Genomic DNA, 24123 nt, shown 5'->3' with positions numbered 1-24123 from the left:
AAAATGTTTAGGATTTCTCATCTTTTCTTAAACCTTTTTGGTTTTAGGGAACAAAAAAAGGAAGAAGTAGGCAAAAAAAGAAACTACCCAGAGCCTGACGTTCCCCTGTCTCCTTTAGCTTCACAGCGAGCTCACCTTCATGGATGCATCTTTTTCGTCAAGAGGTCGGAGATAGACAGGCACAGGTAAATTCTTCATCTTATTTTCCCCTTGACCATTGGTCACCTGACAGTGGAAGGGGACACACAAATTAGAAGCCTCACTGAACGCGAACTTCCCTCAGGACCACTGAGACACACGCAAGGGCTACTCTCACACATTTGCTCCATGAAATCAAACTGTCCAGTTTCGTTGTTCTTATTTGAAAGTAAGCAACCAAGTAGCAATTTGAGCAGGTAAGTAGGGCGCGAGCGGAACTCAGAAGAGAGCCGCTGACTCACGCGCACGGGTGTGCAGGTCTGTACACAAACGCGCTGCGTACTGGGAGGGGCAGGGCCGGAGGGGACAGGTCAAGTTCCTGAAGACCTGAACTCGGGGTTAGTGAGCTGTTTGAAACACTCTATGCCAATAGCTTTTTGTAGCTTTTGCTACTTAAAAAATAAGACCTGCAAACATTAAAACAGGGCTCTTCTAATTAAGGCAGAACAGGAAATGACAAGTCCCACGAACTCTTGCGCCCCAGAGGCCCCCCCTGTGTCACAGACTTCGAGACATCACACACACACTCTCGGGAGCAGCGCGGAGTTCACCAGGCTCAACGCTTCCTACCCGTGGGCCAAGTCTGTGCCACTAAAACGAGCAGGTCTGGACATACATTTCAAACGCCTCACACCGAGCACACCTCTCTCGCTCAGCACGTGCACGGCACCTGTCTGTACTTCTGAGGCAGACTCCAGCCGAACGCCTGCACGCGCCCGTCCTCCTTCTGCACGTGCGCCTTCACCTGCCGGTACTGCTCTCTCTTCTGCTCTCTGCGGGACGCTAGACTAGCTTCGGTTCTACAGGGAAAGAGATTCCCTTTCTCAATTAGGTGAAAATAACCAAAACCGCATCTTCATCTCATGCTAAAGCGGCAAAGAAAAACAACGAAAAATATTCGACTCCAAATCTTTTATTCAGACAATTGCTTTATAAAAAGTGCTAGGCTTCCTGGTGTGCACCCTAAGGGCCCAGGGTTCTATCCGAAGCACCACCAGACAGATAAGACAGACAGACAGGCAGACCACACACACACACACACACACACACACACACACACACACACACACACACACAGTTACAGCTGGTCTGTGTTTATGCAGTGAAACAATAACAGGTAAGCAGCCTGCTACGTATTTTTTTCTTTTCTTTGTACTGGGAATCTAACTCAGGACCTTGCGCTTGCCAGGTAGGCGCTTGTGCCACTGAGCTACATCCTGGCAGCAGCCTGTTACACTGAACCAGTTCACCCGTAGCCATCCCACTCCTACCAGGTTTGTAAGTATAAAAGAGAAAAATCCTCCCATAATGTTGGTTCTTCATTTTTTGTTCATCCAACAAACACAGAATTTTCAAACGCCAAGAATGTGCTAGAAGTGACTAAAGATCAGTTGGTCAGTACCTGCTTAGGAGGATCATGTAGGTTCAGCTCAAATCCCACTAACTTGTTGCAGAGGATACTGCAAATTGATGTAGAATAAAAAAATAATTCTGAAAGCATTTTCTTTTTCTTGTGGCCATTTAAGTGTTTGTGAGTGACTCGCTGTGCTAACCAGTGTGCCCACATCTCAGGCACTTCCCAGGTCCTGGTGCGGCGCAGCCCCAGCACCCGTGAGACACGCTATACTCATTTTCAGGCAGAGAAAAGGGGCCCTACACGTTAGCCTGTCCACATGTGTGGACCTAACAAGGAGCCGGGTCTGGAGGGAAACAGAAGCACGGACTGTGAGTAGTCACACACAGGAGCGAGGGGACAGCAACAGTTTAGGGATCTGTCTGAATCCTATGGAGAGCTGATACGCGGCAAGAAACTTCTAAGTCACTAACTTATTCTGGCCCTGACCACTGGCCCTGGAAATACTCACTCTTCACTAAGGAAGTCAAAGGCTTTGGACTTGTCTCCAGGGAGCTGCGACAAGGTGCTGCTTCTCTTCTTGACGGACGGGGTCACATGAGAGGTGGGGGCGTTGTACTTCAGATTGACGGGCGGCTCGGGCTTCTTTGTCGTGTTACTTGAGGAGCTGAAAAGTCGGCTGAAACTAAACAGGAAAAGGTGTGTGTCTACCATGTGCACGGTGGAGAACGAGCCGCTATCGCCTATGCTCGAGAAAATTCCAGGTGCTTGTGCAAGGCAGGGAGTTTGGGCCCGGCACAAAGAGCTGTGCATTACACCGGAGCCAGACTCGGCTTCAGAGGAAGAGAAAAGACTGCTCGGGAGCTGGGTGCCTGTTCTTTAATTAGCAGTGTCCGTAATGAAAGGGGAAAGGCCCTGAGTACCAGACACTCCCGCTGAACAAAACCCCGTAAGAGCAGGGCTAAGCAGCAAGGTCCGCACGGCCGAGCCCGCGGGGCGGTGGGCCACACACTGCTGCTAACACAGCCTCCACACTTCCTCGGCAAGCGCAAGTCACTTTCGTGCCCACATTTAAAAAAAATTGTTGCTTTCATTAAATAGCAGATGCACTGAGAAAGGGTAAGTCTGCAGCACTGTAAATGCACAGAACTTCTGGCACAAGCATGATCCAAGTGCACCGCGCGCACACACTGATCAAACCCGGCAAACACGAGACTGATCTCCACTCTGTCAGGTTCTTTACCAACACCAACCGTGAGTCAGTAACTTAGCAGGACCCAGGTAACAATCAAGGTTATGCATAACCCCCTTATTTTAATTGGGCAGAGGATTCCAAACACATAACCAACACAATGCAGCTTACGACAGGACATTTTTTATGCTTCAAGAACAGGCTTACCGCGCTGGCATACTATATGACAAAGGAAAATTCCAGTTTAGCTATTTACTCTTAGATTTTAGAAGCAGACTGTGTCTTGTCCCAAAGTGCTAAGTCCTTCATGTACTTACAACTGCCAGATGCTTGACCTTTTTTTTTCCTGCATGGCTGGGTTTTCTCGTGATGCCCTGCAGTAAGAGAAGAACAGAGCTATCAGCTCGGTGTCCTGGCTCTGTCTGAAGAGCAGAGGACCCAGGGTTTACGGAATGCAGGGAGGCACTAACAGTTAGGTTCAGCAAGTAGCTACTTTCACCAGCTATGGGCCAGCTGGTCTCCTAAAGCTAATACGACTGAGGTAAATAAATACCCCTTCCCTCAAAGAGCTCTGCTTGTGAGGGAAGATCATCATCTGTGATGAACAGTCAGTCAACATACCTTAATGTTAGTATCTAAAAATTTTCCATTTCAGTTTTAAAGAGAAAAGACTTGCTAGGTTGCCCAGTGTGGTCTTTGTTTTTAGTTTTGTTTTGAGACAGGGTCTCCCTGTCTAGTTCAGGTTCATTGTGAACCTCAGGCTGGTCTTGAACTTGCGGCACTCCTCCTGCCTCAGCGTCCTGAGTGCTGGTATTATAAGCCTGCACCACTATGACCATCGTTCCATGCCCAGCTGAGATTACAGGCACACCCAACAATATTAAGAATTTTTTGCTGACCTAGGCATTGTGGCGGATGCTTGTCAGTAATCCAGGCTATGTGGGCTGAAGCAGGAGGATGACAAGTACAAGGCTAGCCGGGGAAATTTGGCAAGGTCATCTTGGAATAAAATTAAAAAGGGCTGGGGATGTAGCTCCGGGGCAGTGCACTCGCCTGGCATGCACAAGGCCCTGGATTCAATTCTCAGCAACACACACAAACACGCAGTAGACGCAAAGGAAAGGAGAAATACCTCTAACCCTCCCTTTTGAAATACTACCTTTTATGTCCCCGTCTTTACATGAAGGTGTATCAGCTGTGTTCTCTGCTCTCCCCAAACAGCTCTAGCTGTACTGCTCTAGTGGGGCACTGTTCCCGGTACCGACAGTTTTCCCTAACTGAAAAGACGACCACGGGAAGAGGATAAACTGGACTGAGGGGACCTCCACAAGACTTCAGGAAGCAGGACACCGAGCAGGTTCACGAAGGCACCGAGGAGTCTGCCACCCCTACCACAGCTCGCCCTTCGCTGCTTTTTTGTGCTTAGAGAATCAACTTAAAACACTTCTTAACTCAGTGAGTGAGCTGAAAGTTGCTGACCCCCACAGGGCTGTTACCGCCGCCACCCAGCCATTGGAGTGGAGCCCGGCCCTCTGCCTTCGGGGTTTACAGCACTCCTGCATTATTTAACAGCCTTACTCCTTACAGCCGTTAAAAACACTCTTCTCAAGTTAGTGTCTTTGTCCAGTAAATAAGGACTAGAACTCTCCTCTTTCACCCTCAGTAGCTACAGCAATTAGAGTAACAGCAAATTATAAAGTGTTGTACAAAATATTTCACTCTACTATGACACTGGTAGATGTACACCATGTTAAAGGATATAATCACAAGGAAGTAAAACTGGAAAGTTAGAAAATATTTCATAAGCTTAAAAATAATTTATCACTATGTGCTGTTTTGGTAAATCTGATCTGACAATCCAAGTCAAGACTATGGGTGAACTGGTGGACCAGGAATTTGCAAACTCATCGTGAGTTCTCTCAAAATTAAAGGAACACCGTTACCGAGAATGTGACCACTAGGTGGCAGCATTAGGTATGATTCGCAGATACAAGAACAGACAAGCACACGTTATTTTCCCCGAATTATGGAAGTTATTAAAAAAAAAGAAAGCCAGCCCGGAGGAGAACAGAGATGATTCAGGTTTGCTGGGAAGCGGGGAAGAGAAGGAAGCCGATTCAGCCACTGTACGCATTCACTGAAGAATCATACGGAGCCCCATTAATATGTACAATTACCACGTATGGATTAAGAAGATACAGAAGAGCTGGGTGCGGCAGGACACACCTACAATCCCGGCACTGAGGGAGACAGAGGCAAACTGCAAGTTCAAATCCTATCTGGGCAACTCAGTGGTAATCCTGTCTCAACACTAAAGAAAAAAATAAAAATAAAAAGGGCTATGGAAGCACCACCACGCCTGTAGTCCCAGCACTCAGGAGGCTGAGGCAGGAGGATCACTGCAAGTTTGAGGCCGGCCTGGGCTACAAAGTGAGCTCAAGGCCAGCCTGAACTGCATAGTGAGACCCTGTATCAAAAAATCAAAAATAAACAGATAAATTTTGAAAAAAATGAAGAAGGGCTATGGCTAGAGCCCTGTGCTACAACGCCCTTGAATCAATCCCCAGTACCAAGCAAAAGACCCAAATGACCGAACGATGTCCCTGAAGGTGCAATTTGCATGAACAGAAAGAGATGGAAAACCAAGCACATTTCACAGGAAGATGGAAGTAAAAATGACTCTTTCCTTGTTTTGTATAGGAAATTTTGATCATTTCCTGACACCACAGAAGTAGCTCTTCTATATTTTTTTGAAAAATAACCAGCATTCCCAAGTAACAACAATTGCCTTTTACAGGCCGTGGGAGCACCGTGCAGGATCACATAGAGGTCTACAAGACACCCACTCTGACTCTGTGCTGTTTCTTTTCTCTCTTTTGGTACCAGGAATCGAACCCAGGACTTCGCACTTGCCAGGCAGGTGCTGTGCTACTGAGCGACATCCCTGGCCCTTCGTGTAGTTTCTAAGCCGAGTCCTTATTCATTACTTAACCCCTGACTCAGTGCAGCGGTGGAGAACACATTTCTCAGGTGTAACTGTACAAAGTCTCTCCCAGGAGACACAGGAATGCCTTGGTTGCTTAAGGCGGACTTCGTTTCTGAGCCAGGAAATGAATGTACACATAAATCCGGGACATGGCAGCAGGAAAGCACCAGGAGATATCCCACACGAACCGAATCATCTCCGTCCATCGGACGGCTTCTTGGAGCTCCATCAGTCTCTCTTTATACTGGTTTCTCTCCATGAGAACTCGGGCCATCTCTACTCTCGTGAACCGCTTCCTCTGGGCCGTGGGGATATCGCTCTAGAACGACAAGAGGGCAGATCACTCAGGGGCTTATATCCACTTTTGTGCTCATGTCTACTTTTTAAACATTCCTTAATTTCTAATCCAAAAGACAGCTTAAAGAAAAATGCCCTTAAGCTGAGTGTGGTGATACATTCCTCTAATCTTAGAGCTCTGGGAGGCTGAGGCAGGAGGATCCCAAATTTGAGCCTAGCCTGGGTAATTTAGTAACTTAATACAGACTATCTTTAAAAAAAAAAGGCCAGCTGGCTTGGAAGGGACAGTAAGAGGCTGAGCAGCCCTCCCCCTCTGTGCCCCTCCAACAGAACCTGGCCTTTACTTTAAATAGAACTATAAAAGCTAACAACAAGTAAAGAAGACCTGAATTCTGTGGCACGGCACCCCATGCCAGGCTTATACTACAATGTTCTCGGCAATAGTACTTGTGGTGGTAAAAAAGCTGCACGTCACCTAAAGGTCGGTAACAGGCAAATAGACAACGCGTAGACTGTTTTTACAGTGGGATGCTAGGAACGAACCGCGGCACTGTGCTACAGCACCGGGGAACCTGGAGGACATGCTGCGGAGCAAAAAGGGCAATAGCCGAGACTAAGCGCAGCGTGGACCACAAAACAATACGCTTCAGAGAGTGCGCGTGTGCGTGTTGTGCCTGCGTCAGGAGGACTGCAAGTCTGAGTGCAGCCTGGGTGGCTCAGAGAGGCCCTGTCTCAAGGGTAGCTCAGCGGTGGGGACCCTGGGTTCAACCCTAAGCACAGCTTCCCCAGCCCCCAATTGGGTGGCAGATTGACAGTATGAACTACCTGGGGCTGACTCGCTAGTACTGAAGCTCTGGACTTCATCTCCTTTGGTTAAATACTACCCAACAATTTTAACTATGGAGTTCTCATATTTCTAAATCAAAATCTGAGACAAAATAACCAGTATCAACCCCCCCCCACACTGTCCTATTGGTCCTTGAACTTTGAACCTGCAAACACAGGTCAGAGCAGAGCCGCAGAGGAAAACAACTGTGTCACTACCCCAGGCGCACCCCGAAACAGGTCTTCTAACTGTAACAATCTCTCCCGTGCTGCCTGAATGTTCAAAGCGTAATGAGCAAGGCTTTCCTGAGATACTGAGACCTGGTGAGGTCAGAGCAAACACCCGGAACCGTAAACCTACATCATCGTCATCTTTGGCTTTTTGCCTTGCATCTTCGGCTTCGGCACGAGCTCTAGTGGGAAAAAACAAAACATGTTATCTGAATTGAGTTCAATTTTTCAAATAATGAAAGGGCAGGCAAACAGTTTAACTATCACTAAAGAATGGTCTTTCTTTTGCCAACAGTGTATAGTGCCGTGTCCAGTTTATAAAAACGTTATCAAAGCACTCCTTAAAAAAAAGGAAAAGACAGGTCTCAAAGGAAAATATTATAGATTTTTAGACAGTTCTCTTTTCACATCAAGGCAGACGCAAATGGTAACCTCTGCGTGACAGGCCGTGTGTGGCCGGGCACTCTGCTCTCTCCCAGCATGCCCTGGCCCTTCCCCAAGGCCTCTGCCGCAGGGTCGTACCCGGAGCCCTCTGCGGCCGGCGGGGCAGACAGCCAGGCTTGGGGGGCGCTGACACTTACTTCCTGAGCTCCTCCTCCAGTTCTCTGTTCTTCTCCTCCAGCTTCAGCTTGGCCTGCTTCACGGCCTCCAGCTCCCCTTGCAGCACGTCCTTCTCACAGGTCAGCTCATCCACTTTGGCTATCAAGTCGTTCTTCACCACGTTCAAAGCGTTTCTACGAAACACATGTCCAAGCGCGCCGTTAGAGATGTTCTTCCCGTCCTTCAGCTCACTCCTTTGCGGACTACAGTAACCGCCTGACTACAAAGGTGAAGAACTGGCCACGTCAGGACATTCTACCCAATGCCGTGTGTGGATAAAGGTGGAAAGGACACAACACGGCCCTCTAAGTTTGCACTCTTCCCTCTTATGAAGGATGGATTAGTCAGGACAGACCACCGAGAAACGAAGAGCCACGAGTAAGAACAAGCTTAAAAACCTAGTGTTTTTCCCCAGTGAGGAAACGTGTACAGTCTGACTCCCAGCCCTCGCTCCAGAGCCCGCAGAGGCGAATCCACTGGGGCTGGCTGGGCAAAGAGGTTGGCGTCAAAAGGAGCTGAGAGCTGGGTGTGGTTGTGCACGCCTGTAATCCCAGCACTTGGGAGGCTGAGGCAGAAGTATCGTTGTGAGCTCGAGACCAGCCTGGGCTACAAAGCTCAAGGCTTGCCCACACTACATAGTGAGACCCTATCTCAAGAAGACAAAACCAAACAAACGTAGTGAGCTCAAGGCCAGCCTGAACTACACAGCGAGACCCTGTCTCAAACAACTATAAAGAAAAAAAAAAATTAAAAAGAAAACATAACAGCCAGGCATGGTGGCGCATTCCTGTAATCTCAGCACTCGGGAGACTGAGGCAGGAGGATTGTTGCAAGTTTGAGGCCAGCCTAGGCTACAAAGTGAGCTCAAGGTCAGCCTGAACTGCATAGTGAGACCCGGTCTCAAAACAGGGGGAGGTGGGGAGCTGAGGGATTATCACATTTCTTTAGCCAAGAACAGACGAAAGAAAAAAAAAAAGCACTCTGTTTTGCTACTACTGTTCCAAGTTCTGTTGAGGAGATATTACCTAGTCAAGAAAGTCAAATTACTCCTCTGTAATAATCAATGAGGAACTCATCTAGACTAGAAAGAAACTGAAGAAAGAGAAAATGTAAGATCCAGTTCCTCTACTGCAGTGGGTGTGGGGCGTCATGATGGTGGCGTTCTGCAAGGGTACACGCATGTTCCCAGTGTCTGACCTGGGAAGACGGGGGACCCGGGCTGTTTAAAGGGCCTGTTCGATTAGTACCCGCCGCATGCATGGGGCCGAGACTCCATCATCTCATCTGGACTGGAGAATGTTAAGCTGATGAAGCACTGCTGACTGCTGGCCAAAAATCATTTGTTTCTTGTTATTATTTTATACTTACTTGGTTTCCAAAAGTTGTGTATTTTCTAGTATAAGGTTCTCAACTTCACGACCCATTCCTATCAAAAGAAAAATAATAAAGACCTTGAAAAAAAATTATCAAAAGTTATACACAAGCTATAGTCATATTTTTATTTTATTATTTTTTTCTGCCCTCTAAGTAATCTTATTTTCTCTATAAATTCATTTGATGTATCTACTTGTATGGATTATAAAATTATAAATAATTACTCATCATAAAACAAAACTAAAGATTTCAGTGGTTGATTTTTTTTCTTCTTCTCAGCACTGATGATAACCCCAGGGCCCCTCATTGAGCTACACCCTTGGCCCTTTTCTGTTTTTTATTTTAAGACAGAGTCTTGTTAAATTGACCAGGCTAGACTTGAACTTACAGCTGGCTGGGTCTGTAAGTGTGTATCAACATGCCTAGCCTTTTTTCTTTTAAATCAATTTGTTATACCTGCTAGTCTACAATTGTTTCGCATAGATAAAACTTCAAAAGGATCAAAACTTGTCAGCCAGATATTCTAACAAGTAGCACTGTTTAGAGAGGAAAAAATAGTTTTAGGAAGGATTGGAAACTGTTTCCAAATTACAGCTGATACTGTAGCTTCTGCTCAAACATTACATCTCATTAATAAAGGACAGGCATATACAACGCTAAAGAAAGACAGAACCCCAAGGCAGATGAAACCTTACCAAAGAAATTATGGTCTTAAAGCCCATGCATTCCATGTAAAGCAAAAACAAAGAACAAGAAATGTTTTATGTAAGAAACAGCATGAAAATAGATCATTAATCTATAAAGTTCTATGCGTGATATGAAAAACATCGGGAATCACAATGTTATGTCTTAATGCATAATGATGTATAAGAGACAGAAATAAAGATGATTTCCTTCATTCATGAAGATATTCTCAGATACAGCTAAAAAATACCTTCCCAATTCTTTCTTCTAAGACAACTGAATATAATTAGATTGAAAATCCCAAATCAGTAATACAAAGTTTCCTATAAAGTACCACCTATGAAATGGTAATATTCAGTTGTCATATGACAGACATTATCGTTATTACTATTATTAGTAGTAGTTGTAGTATTATTAGGCAGTACTGTACTGGCCACTGAACCTAAAGCCTTTGCACTGAGTTATCTCCCTGGCCCTTTCCATTTTTCATTTTGAGACAGGGGCTTGCTAAGTAAGTTGCCCAGGCTGGACATGAACTTGGGATCCTCCTGCCTCAGCCTCCCATAGTGCTGGGACTGCAGATGTGCACCACCATGCCAGCTGTGTTTAATATTTGAATGAGTACTCTAAGGCATGTGGAGCACTCAATGCAAGATCCAAGGTAGTGGTCTTTAGGGAGAATGAAGTTATTTAATTTGCTTCTCTTAAGAAATGAAGTAACACATTAAAGAATATTTTTTTAAAAAGCAGAACAAAACCAAAATGACCCTCACTCACTCATCCCAAGAAATTATGAACAATGTTGGAAAATGACATAGAAAAGGGGAAGTAATACTTTTAATCAGGAAAATAGGAAAATATTTCTAAAGAAAACTACTTAAGGCAAAGGAGTTAGCATGTTCTTTTATTTTAAAAAGGTAATATTCTAAGTGACTTTTAAATTATTAGGACAAAAACAACCAAGCTAGGAGTGCTAACAATTCAATGCTAACATATGCACTCCTACTTTGTATGTGTAACAATCTTCTCTAATATCAGAAGTGGTAGCTTACTCAACTACCTACGTATTCACTACAAATGTTGGGGAAAAAACTAAAGAAGTTTTCAAATTCCAACTCCAAAATGATTTTTGCCAACACATCTGCTTTAAACACTAATGTCTATGCTGCAGTGAAGCTACAGAGATGGCAGAAAGTTCGGCCTAGGTGAAAGCAGTTCATGTCATAAACAGGATTGGTATAAACTCTCAGGCGCTGAGATAAGCACAAAAGCTGAAAATGTACACACGGCAAAAGAAAAAAAACTGAGCAGAAAAAAGTGATGGGGAAGCATGGGAGCAGCAGCCAAGCACAGCGGGCGGGCGGCAGCCACACGGAAGGCTTTAGGGGCATACACACCAGAATATTCCCCTGGGGAAGCAGCCCAAGAGAAAAGTGAATGAGACTCTCAATTAGATTGTCTGCGGAAAGCAAGAGCTAAACTCACTTATTTTAAAATGAGAGAGCATGTGACAAAGAAACTGAAACAGTACAGAGAAACCACTATCTAAACACAATGAAGTGTAAATACCACTGTATAAACCGGAAACCACCCAAGCATGTACTAATGAGAAACACAACCTGTAACTGTTTCTAAAGTTTCTATTAAAGTTACATACTGTCAATGAAGTTTGCTTAAAAGCTACTGTAGTTAAAGCTGTGATCAAGAGGATTCTCTAAAATGTTCTTTTTGAAAATGTCAGTAAAAAGTAACTGTGAGGAAATTAAAATTTGAAGCAGCTTTGTCTCTAGTCGAGGTAAGCATAAACTTAGGTCTGTTATGTTTGGAAACTTTATCTACTGAAAACAAGAAAAAAAAAATACTGCCTCCAGTTTTTAAACCATAAAATCCCAACTGGATTTTAGTGCCGATCTTTTGGTTTTTCTCCGGTACCAGGAACCGAACTCACAACCTTGCGCTTGCCAGGCAGGCGCTTTTGCCGCTGAGCTAAATCCCCAGCCCCTTCAGTGCCGATCTTGAGCGAGGTCCAAACAGGATTCAGAGCGTGCCATCACCCCTGCACAAAGGCTGCACGGATTTGTGGCGCTGTGTAGGTCTCCCCAAGGCTATACTGCTTCCTTAAAAAATCCCAGGGGAAGGATTTTTAATCTCAAAAGGTGAACAGTCTCAGAGATGAAACAAAACTCTAAGAACTATTTTACAACCCCACTCACTTAATTGTTGTGCTATGTGTTAAAAACAAGTTGTCTTGGCCATACTGAACGTAGTGATCCAGTCAGAAAGGTAAATAAAAAGTGACAGCAGGGCTGGGGATTTAGCTCAGTGGCACAGCGCCTGCCAGGCAAGCACAAGGTCCTAAGTTCGGTTCCCGGTACCGGAAAAAAAACAGCCTGGGCTACAAAGTGAGCTCAAGGCCAGCCTGAACTGCATGGTTAACCTTGTCGCAAAAAGACATTAAAAAAAAAAAAGATCCAGGATAGAGGTAAGAACTAAATTGAGCATAAAAATAAGAAACAGAGCAAATACAATTTCCCAAGTGAAGAAGCTGGCCCGGGCAGGAGCCCCAGGCTCGGAGTGACCAGCGGCGGACGCACATCTGCGAAGATGACAAAGGAGCAGCCAGGAAAGGCCAGAAAGCCGAAGAGGACAGGTGTGAAGACACCTGCTTTAGAGATGTCGCGCAGAACCACCGAGGTACAGCAAGCGAGAGGCTGTCTCGGGCAGGGTAGGACGCAGGGGCGGTCTGCAGCCCGCGGTGAGCCGCCCGGCGCAGGCCGGAGCCGGTGTACCGCGCCCGCAGGCGTTGCCTCTTTCCCTGCGCTGGCGTCCAACGTAGGTGTGTGGACGACGAGGGGCAGGGGCGAGGGCGAGGGCGAGGCCCCCGCGTCACAGGAAGCAGTGTATTTTTATAGAGCGAAGGCCTAACTACATTTACACGCAAAGAGAAGTCCGTGGGGACAGTGCAGTGCCAACACGCGTGGTGACGGGGGCATCTCGATGGACGGAAACCGCCGCGTCCCGGGACCCGCTGGGGCTGACCGCCGAGGCCGGAGGACACGGAAGGCGAGGACGGGCCGGCAAGGTCAAGGGCACCGCCAGGTCACCTCGTTCAAGTTATTAAACTCGGGAAAGGCTCCTCTAGGTGCTGGCTTCCTGAACGACTATTAAAACATATTTCACCTGGAGCAAGAGTTTTATGAGCGCCTTAAGCAGACACGAATGCGTTGTTAGGGAAGAGGACCAGGTACCTATCCACACCGCGGGCCATGGAAGAGGCTGGGGCGAGAGGTGCAGGGGAACTTGCCCCTGAATCATTCGGAGAGCGCCGCCGCTGTCACCGCCGCCCCGCACGGACAGCAGCCAAGGGACACGCACGCCCCTTCCGTTCCACTCGCCGTCCGACCTGCAGTAGTCAGTAGGCCGATGTAACTAAACTGCTATGTTTACAACAGTCTGAGTGTTCCAGAGAGAAATATACTAAGATCTGTGTAGTTTGGGCCCAGAAGATAGCTCAGTGGCGTAAGCGCCTGCCTGGCAAGTGCAAGGTCCTGAGTTCGAGTCCTAGTACCAAAAAAGACAGTAGTTTACAGCATGCCTATTATCTCCATTGTGTAAAGGAAGCCAAGGAATCAGGCTTTTCATTTCAATCTCTTTATGAGGCTTAATTTTCTGACTTTTAGAAAGCATTAAATTTTACTAAAATACTAAAAGTATTTTTAAGTACTATGTGCTTAATTCTTTATAGGAAAAAAATATTGGGGTGTCACTAGCCTAAAAGGGTTATAGGAAGCAGTGTACAAATCATATTGGCAGGGACTTCATTCTAGTTAACACAAAGAGGTACCAGGAAGGTGAAGGATAGGAGGGTGAAGGATATTAATTCCAGGGTGGCTGCACAGCTTAGCATCTGTCAAACTTCAAAAAGTTGTAAAAAAAAAAAAAATCAGTAAATTTCATTGCATGTAAATCTGAATATGAATTTTTAAATTTTTTAATTATTCTAACTTTTTTGCATCCACCCAATTCTGTCATTTAGTCCTTTTCTCTTTTGTACTGGGAATTGAACATAGTGCCACCTAAATCTTTACTCCTACAGGATGGAAAACACAGAAGAAATGGACAGACTCCTAGATAAGTATGAATTACTAAAGCTGAATCAAGAAGAAATAAAAATTCTGAATAACCCATATCAATTATTGAAATTTAAAATGTGATTAAAAACCTACCAATAAAGAGAATCTTAGTTCCTGGTGGATTCACAGCTGAATTCTACAAGAAATTTGGAGAATATTTAAGTCCAATTCTTCTCAAACTCTTCAATGAAATTGAAAAGGAAGCAGTTCTCCCTAAGTCATATCTGGAGGCAAGTATTATACTGATATCAAAACCAGAGAAAGACTTAATCAGGAAAGAGAACTACTGGCCAATCTCCCTAATGAACACAGATGCAAAGATACTCAATAAAATAATAGCAAACAGAATTCAGCAAATCATCAAGAGGATTATACACCATGACCAAGTGGGTTTCATCCCAGGGATGCAGGGATGGTTCACTGTATGCAAATCAATTAATGTAATACACCATGTCAACAGAGCCAAAGACAAGAACTACATGATCATCTCAGTAGATGCAGAAAAAGCTCTTGACAAAGTCTAACACTCATTCATGATAAAAACCCCACAGAAAATAGGAACAGATGGTCTTTACCTCAATCTGATCAAAGCCATCTATAACAAACCAACAGCCAATATCATACTAAATGGACAAAAACTGAAAGCTTTCACTTTAAAATCAGGAACAAGACAAGGATGTCCACTGTCAACACTCCTATTCAACATAGTTCTGGAAACATTAGCCAGAGCAATTAGACAAGAGAGAGAAATAAAAGGAATAAGCATAGGAAAGGAAGAAGTGAAATTACCGTTATTTGCAGATGACATGATACTCTATATGAAAGACCCCAAAAAGTCCACCAAAAGATTCCTAGAGTTAATCAGCAAATTCAGAAGCATAGCTAGACACAAAGTCAACACTCAAAAATCAGTAGCATTCCTATACAAACAGCAAACAGACCGAGAGAGAAATTAAGGAAACTATACCTTTCACAACAGCATCCAAAAAAAAAAATTTTTTTTTTGGTACTGAGAATTGAACTCATAGTCTTGCACTTGCCAGGCAGGCGCTGGGGCCCTGAGCTATAGCCCCAGTCCTGCCCCCAAAATTGAAATACTTAGGAATCAATCTAACAAAATAAGTAAAAGATCTTTACAGTGAAAACTACAGTACTCTGAAAAAGGAGATCAAAGACGATTTCAGAAAATGGAAAGATATTCCTTGCTCATGGATTGGAAGAACCAACACTGTGAAAATGGCCATAGTCCCAAAATTGTTGTACATATTCGATGCAATCCCAATTAAAATACCATTAGTATGCCTCACAGATCTAGAGAAAACATTCCTAAAATTGATCTGGAACCAGAAGAGACCCAGAATAGCAAAAGCAATCCTGGGTAACAGAGACAAGTCAGGTGGCACGACAATTCCTGACTTGAAATTATACTCTAAAGCCACTGTGATAAAATCAACATGGTATTAGCAAAAAAACAGACCTGAGGATCAATGGCACAGACTGGAAGATGTAGTCACAACCACAAACCACCTTATTTTTGACAAAGGGGCCAAACAAGTTCACTGGAAGAAAGATAGCCTCTTTAATAAATGGTGCTGGAAAAACTGGCTCACCACATGCTGAAGACTGAAACTAGACCCATGCCTATCACATATACCAAACTCAAGTCAAAATGGATCAAAGATCTAAATATTAAAACAGAAACACTAAATGTACTGGAAGAGAAAGCAGGTAAGGGCGGGGGATTTAGCTCAGCGGCAAAGCGCCTGCCTGGCAAGCGCAAGGTCGTGAGTTCGGTTCTCGGTACCGGAGAAAAACCAAAAAAAAAAAAAGAAAGCAGGTAAAATCTCGAAGACATACGACTAGGCAGAGAGGTCATGAACAAAAACCAAACTGCATGGGAAAAACTTCAAGAATTAACAACTGGGATCTCATCTTATTGAAATGTTTTTGCACATCTAAAGAAAGCAGCAGCAGAGTAAAAAGAAAATCCACAAACTGGGAAAAAATTTTAGCTGACTGTGCCTCAGACAAAGGACTTCTGTCCAGAACATATAAAGAATTAAAAGAAATCAGCCCCCCAAAGCTAAAGATGCAATCCAAAAATGGGCATTTGAGATGAATATATACTTCTCAGATAAAGAAATACAAATGGCAAATAAATACATGAAAAAATATTCAACATTATTAGTCATTCAAGAAATGCAAATTAAGACAACACTGAGATTCCACCTCACCCCAGAAAGAATGGCTATTATCAAGAAATCAACCAATAACAAATGCTGGCGAGGCTATGGGGAAAAAGGAACTCTTCACTGTTGGTGGGAGTAGACTGGTGCAACCACTGTGGAGATCAGTGTGGAGATCCCTCAGTACACTAGGATGAGCGGTCCCATTCAACCCAGCTATTCCCCTTCTGGGCATTGTTCCAGAAGAGCTAAAAATATACCACAGCGATATATGTGCACCCATATTTATAGCTGCGTAATTTGTAATAGCTAAATCGTGGAAGGAACCCAAATGCCCATCAACTGAGGAAAGGATAAAAAAGATGTATTTTTACCCAATAGAATATTACTCAGCTATACAGAAAGTTAAACTCGAGGCTTTCATAGGTCAATGGATACAACCAGAGACCATACTCATAAGCAAAATAAATCAGACCTGCATGTATAATATCGTTTTGTCTCATTAGTGTAACAACCTGAAAGAGTAAATAAAATCTGAAAGGTGTAATAGATACTGTGAAAGGGAAAGAAACTGCTCAAAAGGAAAGAACAACTGGGATGAAGGAAAAGAGAAAAACGAAGGTAAAAATATGTGTGTGTATCTATCTGTCTGAGAGTTGTACTACTGACTTTTGCTTTATTGAAAGGAACAGTTAATGTTTAATTGTTTGATCAATCCTACATGCCTATATTTGTTTAACTGAGTAACCAATTTGAAGATAACAATACACAACCATTGTTAATTTCCTATCACCTTGTCTGAAATTCTATATTGTTTGTATTGTTTGGGTGTTGTTTTGTTTATGTCTGTTTGTTAATGTGTTTTCGCTCTTTTATCTTTATTTATTTATTTATTTTATTTTTTTGGTTTTTGGTTTTTCTCCGGTATTGGGAACTGAACTCACGACCTTGCACTTGCCAGGCAGGCGCTTTGCCGCTGAGCTAAATCCCCAGCCCCTCTTTTATCTTTAAAATTAAAAAAAAAAAAAGAAGATTCGTGGTTTTCTAAAGAAATACTTCACAATGTCAAGGACATAAATGGCAGCCAATAAATTTATGCAAATTAACGCAGGCAGCGTCACTGTGTACTGTATTTACAAGAACTGACACCTCACTCTCTCAGAACAGTGTACTCTGCTATAGTTACACAGATACAACATTTTTTGCAGCTTAATATCTAATCCAAAGCAACAGATTTTTAATTGTGCATCGTTTTCAATTTTTATAAAGCCTTAAACCGTAAGAAAGGCCCACCAAATTCATGCATGTCAGAATCACGATTCCTGCCGAACAGCGCCCTAGAGGTCACCTAGATGTGCCTGGCAAGGGCCATCCAGCAAATGTCTTAGGCTCCATGGGCCATGTGATCACTGCTTTTTTTTTTTTTTGGTACTGGGGATTGAACTCACAACCTTGTGCTTGCCAAGCAGGCGCTTATGCCACTGAGCTATATCCCCAACCCCGTGATCACTACTTCAAACTGTGTAGCCCTGAATCTGCTGGGCAAAAGCAAGTGTGTGTAGCGGGGAGGCTGCGTTACACTCACACGCTCCAGTGCACGAAGGTGGCTGAGCTGGGCCCACGACCCACGGTCTGCTCACCCTCTGAACCATAGTCTTTCATTTCTACACAGAGAGACCAGGCAGAAGGGTGAGCTGTTTGGCAAAAGTCACTGGGTAAGTCGTGGAAGAGCCAGATGCAGTCATAATGTTTTCAAGCTACCTGTTCAGCAACACACACTGGAGCAGGGAGCGACTGGACCGAAGCCAGAGCCACAGCGCAACACTGCCAGCTCAGCACGGACTCTAAAATGATTGCACAGGGCGGGCGCAATAGTCTACACAGCTCAAAGGAATCAAGAGTCGTAAGTGCTTCTTTATTTAAGGTCAGCAGAAATTCAATGAGATTTAATCAAGCAGAAACTGTCTGTTGCTCGCACCTATACACACGCACACTCATATGCCTACACATCACTGTGCGCCCAATGTGTGTTCCTGGAACGGAGCAGCTCGATGAACTGTGTTGTATGAATTCAAAACACAAATTTAAATACCGTTCTGTTCCAGGCCTATCCACATGAGAGGATGTTCTCACCTAAACCTTCTGTAATCTCAAAGAACATGTTCCCACTAACTTCCTAAAAGTGAAAAAACCCCGTGCCATCCAGCGTGGAGACATGATAAAGGCACTTCCAAACAGATCACTAAAGAAATCTGTTTTCCAATGGTATGCTCCTTCTTCCGGTGAGCTGCCATACCTAGTAAGTCCGCGCCTTCATCCACGTCGCCAATGAGGCCGGAGCCAGCAGAAGACAGCTCTTCAAAGAGAGATTCTGTGTTGCGATCGAAAGCTCGGTTCTCTATGCCTCTGGTGGGAGTGCTACGCACAAAAACAGAAGTGAGTGAACAAGTTACAAAGATGCTTTGGACAGCGTGTTTCTTTACTATAACGGGCTAAGCGTCATATGGATTTCCTACCTGTCATTTACATTTATGGCACAATATAAAAAAGGTATCAAAAAGGTTTTAAGCAATTCCCATGAAATTCCACGAGACAGCTGTAAGAAACAACACTGTGCTGTCATGAGATTCCAGCAACACACACACACACACACACACACACACACACACACACACACACACGGCGCCAACAGCGTCACCCCGACCACTATCCCAGCTCACCACTGCGCCACATGCCGACAGCTGCCGCTGCCCCCATTTCATCAGTAGGGAAGCCGAAGCAGCTAAGGGATTTATCAAGATCATTCAGCAACCAAGTGGAAGAGGCGGGATTCAAACTCCGACATCTGGCTTCAGAGTCCATGACCCTAACTACCATGTTGCCCATATAACACGTTGTCCACTATAAATTACCAAGGCTTTTTTAAAGAGTAATTTGACATTGTCTATTCAAATTGACCCAAAACTCTGACCAAAAATGTCCCACAGAAACCCTGTCATAAGAGGATAGCATTTTCATAGTGGCAAAAAGTTGAAATGACTTAAGTGATTAGCAATACAGAATCAATGGAATGAGTTTTATATATATATGTTCAAAGTTTCAACTTCATGGTTGAAAATATCCAAATAGAAGGCCTGGCGTGGTGGCACACACCTGTAATCCCAGCACTCAGGAGGCTGAGGCAGCAGGATTGCCACAGAGTTCACGGCCAACCCGGGCTACATACTAAGTTCCAGGCAGGCCTGAACTACAAAATGAGACCCTGTCTCAGAAAACCAAACCAAAACAACAACAAACAAAAAACTCTACAGGATTTCCAGCTAAACATGGTGGGCTGAACATAGTCATTTACACCTAATAATTCAGAAACCTGGGATGATAAGAGATTAAAAGGGAGCCACGCGTGGTGACACACACCTGTAATCCCAGCATTCTGGGAGGCTGAGTCAGGAGGATGGCAAACTTGAGTCCAGCCTAGATAACTTAGTGACTCAGTGAGACCCTCTCAAAAATAAAAAGAAAAATTGAAAAAGCAGCTAAAATGTGGACAAAATTCTGTAAGATGGGAAACATGGGCAAACATAAAAACTGAGTTATCAAACCAAAGAAGGCTGAAACCTAAGGCTTAAGGAGGTCAGTATCTGCCACAATTCATGAAAGACACAGGGCATGAAGGTGTCAGCAACTGTAGAGACGCGCGCGTAGGGGCAGAGCACAGGGAGGCTGGTTGGGACCCGCCAGGACCTGGGACCCTGCACTCAGCGCGGCTCGCTCACCATGGAAGCCAAGCTCACACCACGGGGATGAAACCCAGGGCTGGAGCATGCTGGGAAGTGTCCTACCGGTGAGCTAACGCAACCTGGGAAGTCAGGTTAAATGCTACCAGCAGGAAGCTGGAGACTCAGTGCTACTCACCTAGGTACGTGGGATTGGCCACAGAGTACCAGACATTTAAAGACTTGGGTAACGAAGAAAATACCCAAGGAAAATGGATGCCACAGAGGCACTAAGACAAAAGAAACAATGTAGGGGCTGGGGATTTAGCTCAGCGGCACAGCGCCTGCCTGGCAAGTGTAAGGTTGTGAGTTTGATTCCCGGTACTGGAAAACAAACAACAACAACAAAAAAAAAACCACAAAAGAAATAATGCAGGCAGTGCCCACAACAGCATAGAATCAAACCAACTTTTTTTTTTTTTTTTGGTTTTTCTCCGGTACCAGGAACCGAACTCACAACCTTGCGCTTGCCAGGCAGGTGCTTTGCCGCTGAGCTAAATCCCCAGCCCCCAAACCAACTTTTTAAAGAATGCTGCATCCACAAAAGCACAGCAAAATAATATAAAAAGCAATACCTGCCAGGCATGATGGCTAGTACCTGTAATCCCAGCACTTGAGAGGCTGAAGCAGGAGGGTCACCACGAGTTCAAGGCCAGCTTGGGCTACACAGTGAGTTCAAAGTTAGCCTGAACTACATAGTGAGACCCTGTCTCAAAAAAAAAAAAAAGAAAACCACACCTGCAGCACCTGACCTCGGACTTCCTCACTTCAGAACCATGAGAAATCTCTGCTCTTTGTAAATTAGCCTGTCTGGGTATTGTCAGAGCAACACAGAACACTAAGACACCACCTTTCCAAATGCTCCAAATGCCACAAGGGTAACATTTCACAAACAACTGAAACCATATATAACATCCAGTTTCAAGAACAGAAATTGGAGTTTTACAGTGGTATTTCTTCAGCAAAATGTATTTGATCTTGTCTAGTCAAAGACCAAGGAATGCTTATAGGAGCAGGAAAAGGAAAGAGAGGTCGTCCTCCTCTGACATGTCAGCACCTGGAACCTTTATATCCACTGAGGTCTTTGTCCATGTCCAGTTCAGGAGTGGATTCGATGATTGCTTGAACTTCCGACTTGTCTTCATTTTCAGCAGAGCCTAAAAGGACACGGCGAGATAAACAACACACCTAGGACGCAGTGCCCTGACAGGAAAGGTCTGTGGCTTCTACGGCTAGAAACATATCGCTTGACTCACAGACCTCAGAGTCTGCTCTAGGAAGCAGGGTGAGACAGTGTCGTATGTTCAGTTAAGAGTCAAGAGCAGAAACTATGCTGTGACTTAGAAAAACTCTTCGTTTGTGTTTCTCAGACACACGGGGCAGTCCACCCAAGGCACTGTTTTCATTCCGACTTCCGGGATGGAATACAGAGAAACTAAACACACCGACGAACAGACACTAAGGGAGGGGACAGAGAAGGACTGTCTTCCTGCCTTGTAGGCCCTGTACCCTTTCAGCCCCCCAAGTTTTTCTAATACTTTCAATCATGACGTCGTTTAAGCCTACCCATAATTGAGCACAATGAGTTATCTACCGATTGCATACATCTAAAGCAGCAACACACGCGGGGCTCGTTTTCCACGCCCACCCCATGGGTTTCCTGCGTCCTTTGCTAGAAAGCGAAGGCTGGGCACTTACCTGTGGACACATTCCGTGTCTCCTGGGCGACCTGCACCTCGATGTGCTTGCTTAGCTCTAACCCCGCCGGCGTGTCTGCGCCCCTCACCAGCGCATCACTCTCCTCCCTCAGCGGTGTGTCAGAGGGGATGGCTGCCACATCCGAATTAGCTGCTGATGCTGGAGTAGTAGCTTTAGATCCGCTCTGGCTAACGTCAGAAAGCTCATCCTGCAAATAAAAGTGTTTTTTTGTGGGTTTTTTTGTACCAGGAATCGAACTCATGACCTCAGGCTGGCCAGGCAGCAAATAAAAGTTACAGAGAACATTTTAACTGAGCAGTCTGTTACAAACCACCTCAGAACCGAGTCAGGGGCTGCAGGTGCAGAGTAGTGCAGAGGCACATGGCGTATGTGCTTAGCATGTGCAAGGCCTTGGGGCCAACTACCAGCACCAAAGAGAAAGAGGCCGGAAAAGAAACTTGCCTGGAGAAAACTCTGTTTAAAAAAATGCAATAAGGAGTCCCTGATTACCAGTAAATAATGTCTTTAGGTTATCTGAATTAGAAATATTTAAGTAAATCATCTGTCCAGGCAAAGATGAGATTTTTTTAATCAGAAAATCTAAAAATCAAAGATTGGAAATATTAACAGTAAAATTATACATTCATAGCAACAACAGTTTTGGGGGATGGGGTCTAAGTTTTTAAAAATTATCTATATTCCAGATATTAGTCCTTTGTCTCACTCCCCCCCCCCCCGGTACCGGGAATCGAACTCATGACCTCACGCTTGCCAGGCAGGCACTGTGCCGCTGAGCTAAATCCCCAGCCCCAACAACAACAGTTTTAATGACAGCTGCAATGCTTTACGCCGTCAACAGTGATTTGATAATAAAGACTGTAGAACAGGAAGAGCAAGTACTCTAACAGCTACTCTAAAACAGCAGAATAACTATTCTTAAAACTCAGAGAAGTTTCATAGTTTTAAAACATCTCATATCCAAACCATATAACCTGTTTGTCAAAGGGACAGATTCTAAATCCCACTCCAGACCTAAGGCACCACTCATGGTCAGTGAAGCCAAGCAACCTGCATTCTAACAAGTACACGCTCAGTAAAACCTACCCACTATTCTGGAGTCTCTAAGACTGGCTGCAAGAGACCCACCCACAGCCTGAAACTGTATGCAAAGTCTGTGTAGAAGGTATTTTTCTGGAAAAGAATCTAGAGCCTTTATTAGACTCAAAGAGGTTTGCAATACCAAAATAATTTTTAAAAACTGTCCAGTGGCTACCAGAAATGAGACAGTTTTCTTTTTTTTTTTTTTTTAACAGAAAAATACAAAGGTCTACAGAGAAGAAAACCTGACAAATACGCCAGCAACAGTGTGGTCTTAACAACCCAGAGGGCAGAGGATCAGGTGAGTCTTAGCAACCCAGAGGCAGAGGATCAGGTAAGCCCAGGAGTTTGGGGTTAGCTTGCACAGCACCGGGAAACCCTATTGCTTAAAAAAATTTTAAATGGCTTACTATGACTAAATAATAAGAATTACAATAAATTCAATAAATATAACCTTCATTAATGTATGATCTTGGGTAAATCATACATTCTTTTTATGCCATATTTTCTAACCTGTACCTACTTCATACAATTACTATAAATTATATATAATGGCGTTGCAATGCATTCCACACATAGTAAGCAATCCATAATTTCAGTTATTATTACAAATTACAATGACTTGTGTAGTTATAATTATAAATATACTTATTATTTTTGAAGGCAAATGGAGAGCTCTTTACCCCTTTTAACTGTTTCCCAAGGCCCTTTAGCCCTATCCCAGGCCTTTGTTTTTGTTTCAATCATGAGCGATGTAGAAGGTGAACGTCACACCCCGTGTCTGGTGATTACTCTACAACACTGAAATATCTTAGTTCTGTCCTTAGGCATCTTTATCCTAGCGCACGCTTGCTCTTCACAACTTTGGACAGTTCACCCTATACCTGCCCTTGTACAGTAACAGCTCAGTTGCTCATTATCCTTTTTTCTTTTTTCTTTTTTTTTTTGTCTTTTTGAGACAGGGTCTCGCTATGCAGTTCAGGCTGGCCTTGAGCTCACCTTGTAGGCTAGGCTGGTCTCAAACTCACAATGATCCTCCTGCCTCAGCTCCCGAGTGCTGGGATTACAGGTGTGCGCCATCATGCCTGGCTTCTTTCTTATTTTTAAACAGGGTCTCCCTTTGTAGCCCAGGCTGGCCTCAAACTCATGGAGATCCTCCTGCCTCAGCCTATGGAGTGCTGGGATTACATGTGTATGTCACCTCGCTGGGCTATCTACTCATTATCTTATCACTCAGCATTTTAAGAAATGTGGGCATCCAGGCAGACACTGGTCCACTTAACAAAACTGAACCTCCTTTAGATTTTTTAATCTATCAAAAGAAAAATACAATGGTATATCCATGTTAGAGTACAATACTTACATTTTCAATGAAATAGGAAAATGCTATGTTACACTGACAATACATACATATACAGACTACACGCATATATACACGCGCTCCAGAAATAACCAAAGATGTACACACTGCCCTTTTTTTTTTTTTTTTTT

The 24123-nt window shown here is 44.2% G+C and overlaps 1 protein-coding gene across 8 annotated transcripts in view; it reads right to left on the bottom strand.

Annotated features, from left to right (window-relative positions):
- Positions 1 to 24123, bottom strand: part of Spag9 (sperm associated antigen 9) — a 95150-nt gene that overhangs the window by 28046 nt on the left and 42981 nt on the right. For 3 of the 8 annotated variants that reach the window (XM_013519283.1, XM_013519279.1, XM_013519281.1), the window contains 13 exons: positions 21535 to 21742; positions 20894 to 20993; positions 18357 to 18478; positions 11139 to 11150; positions 9052 to 9109; positions 7665 to 7817; positions 7214 to 7265; positions 5919 to 6049; positions 3062 to 3118; positions 2952 to 2963; positions 2064 to 2237; positions 869 to 998; positions 136 to 225 (listed from right to left, as the gene is read on the bottom strand). In XM_013519283.1, coding sequence (XP_013374737.1) covers positions 136 to 225; positions 869 to 998; positions 2064 to 2237; positions 2952 to 2963; positions 3062 to 3118; positions 5919 to 6049; positions 7214 to 7265; positions 7665 to 7817; positions 9052 to 9109; positions 11139 to 11150; positions 18357 to 18478; positions 20894 to 20993; positions 21535 to 21742 — 1299 coding nt within the window. The remainder of the gene's footprint in view (positions 1 to 135; positions 226 to 868; positions 999 to 2063; positions 2238 to 2951; positions 2964 to 3061; positions 3119 to 5918; positions 6050 to 7213; positions 7266 to 7664; positions 7818 to 9051; positions 9110 to 11138; positions 11151 to 18356; positions 18479 to 20893; positions 20994 to 21534; positions 21743 to 24123) is intronic. The other 5 variants (XM_013519280.1, XM_005394119.2, XM_005394116.2 and 2 more) reach the window with 3 other exon arrangements.

The sequence above is a fragment of the Chinchilla lanigera genome, unplaced genomic scaffold (assembly GCF_000276665.1).
Source record: "Chinchilla lanigera isolate Chin_1 unplaced genomic scaffold, ChiLan1.0 scaffold00050, whole genome shotgun sequence".
In the NCBI taxonomy this organism is placed as follows: Eukaryota; Metazoa; Chordata; class Mammalia; order Rodentia; family Chinchillidae; genus Chinchilla; species Chinchilla lanigera.
The sequence above is the reverse complement of the archived record's forward strand: the minus strand, read 5'-3'. Positions and strand labels throughout refer to the sequence as shown.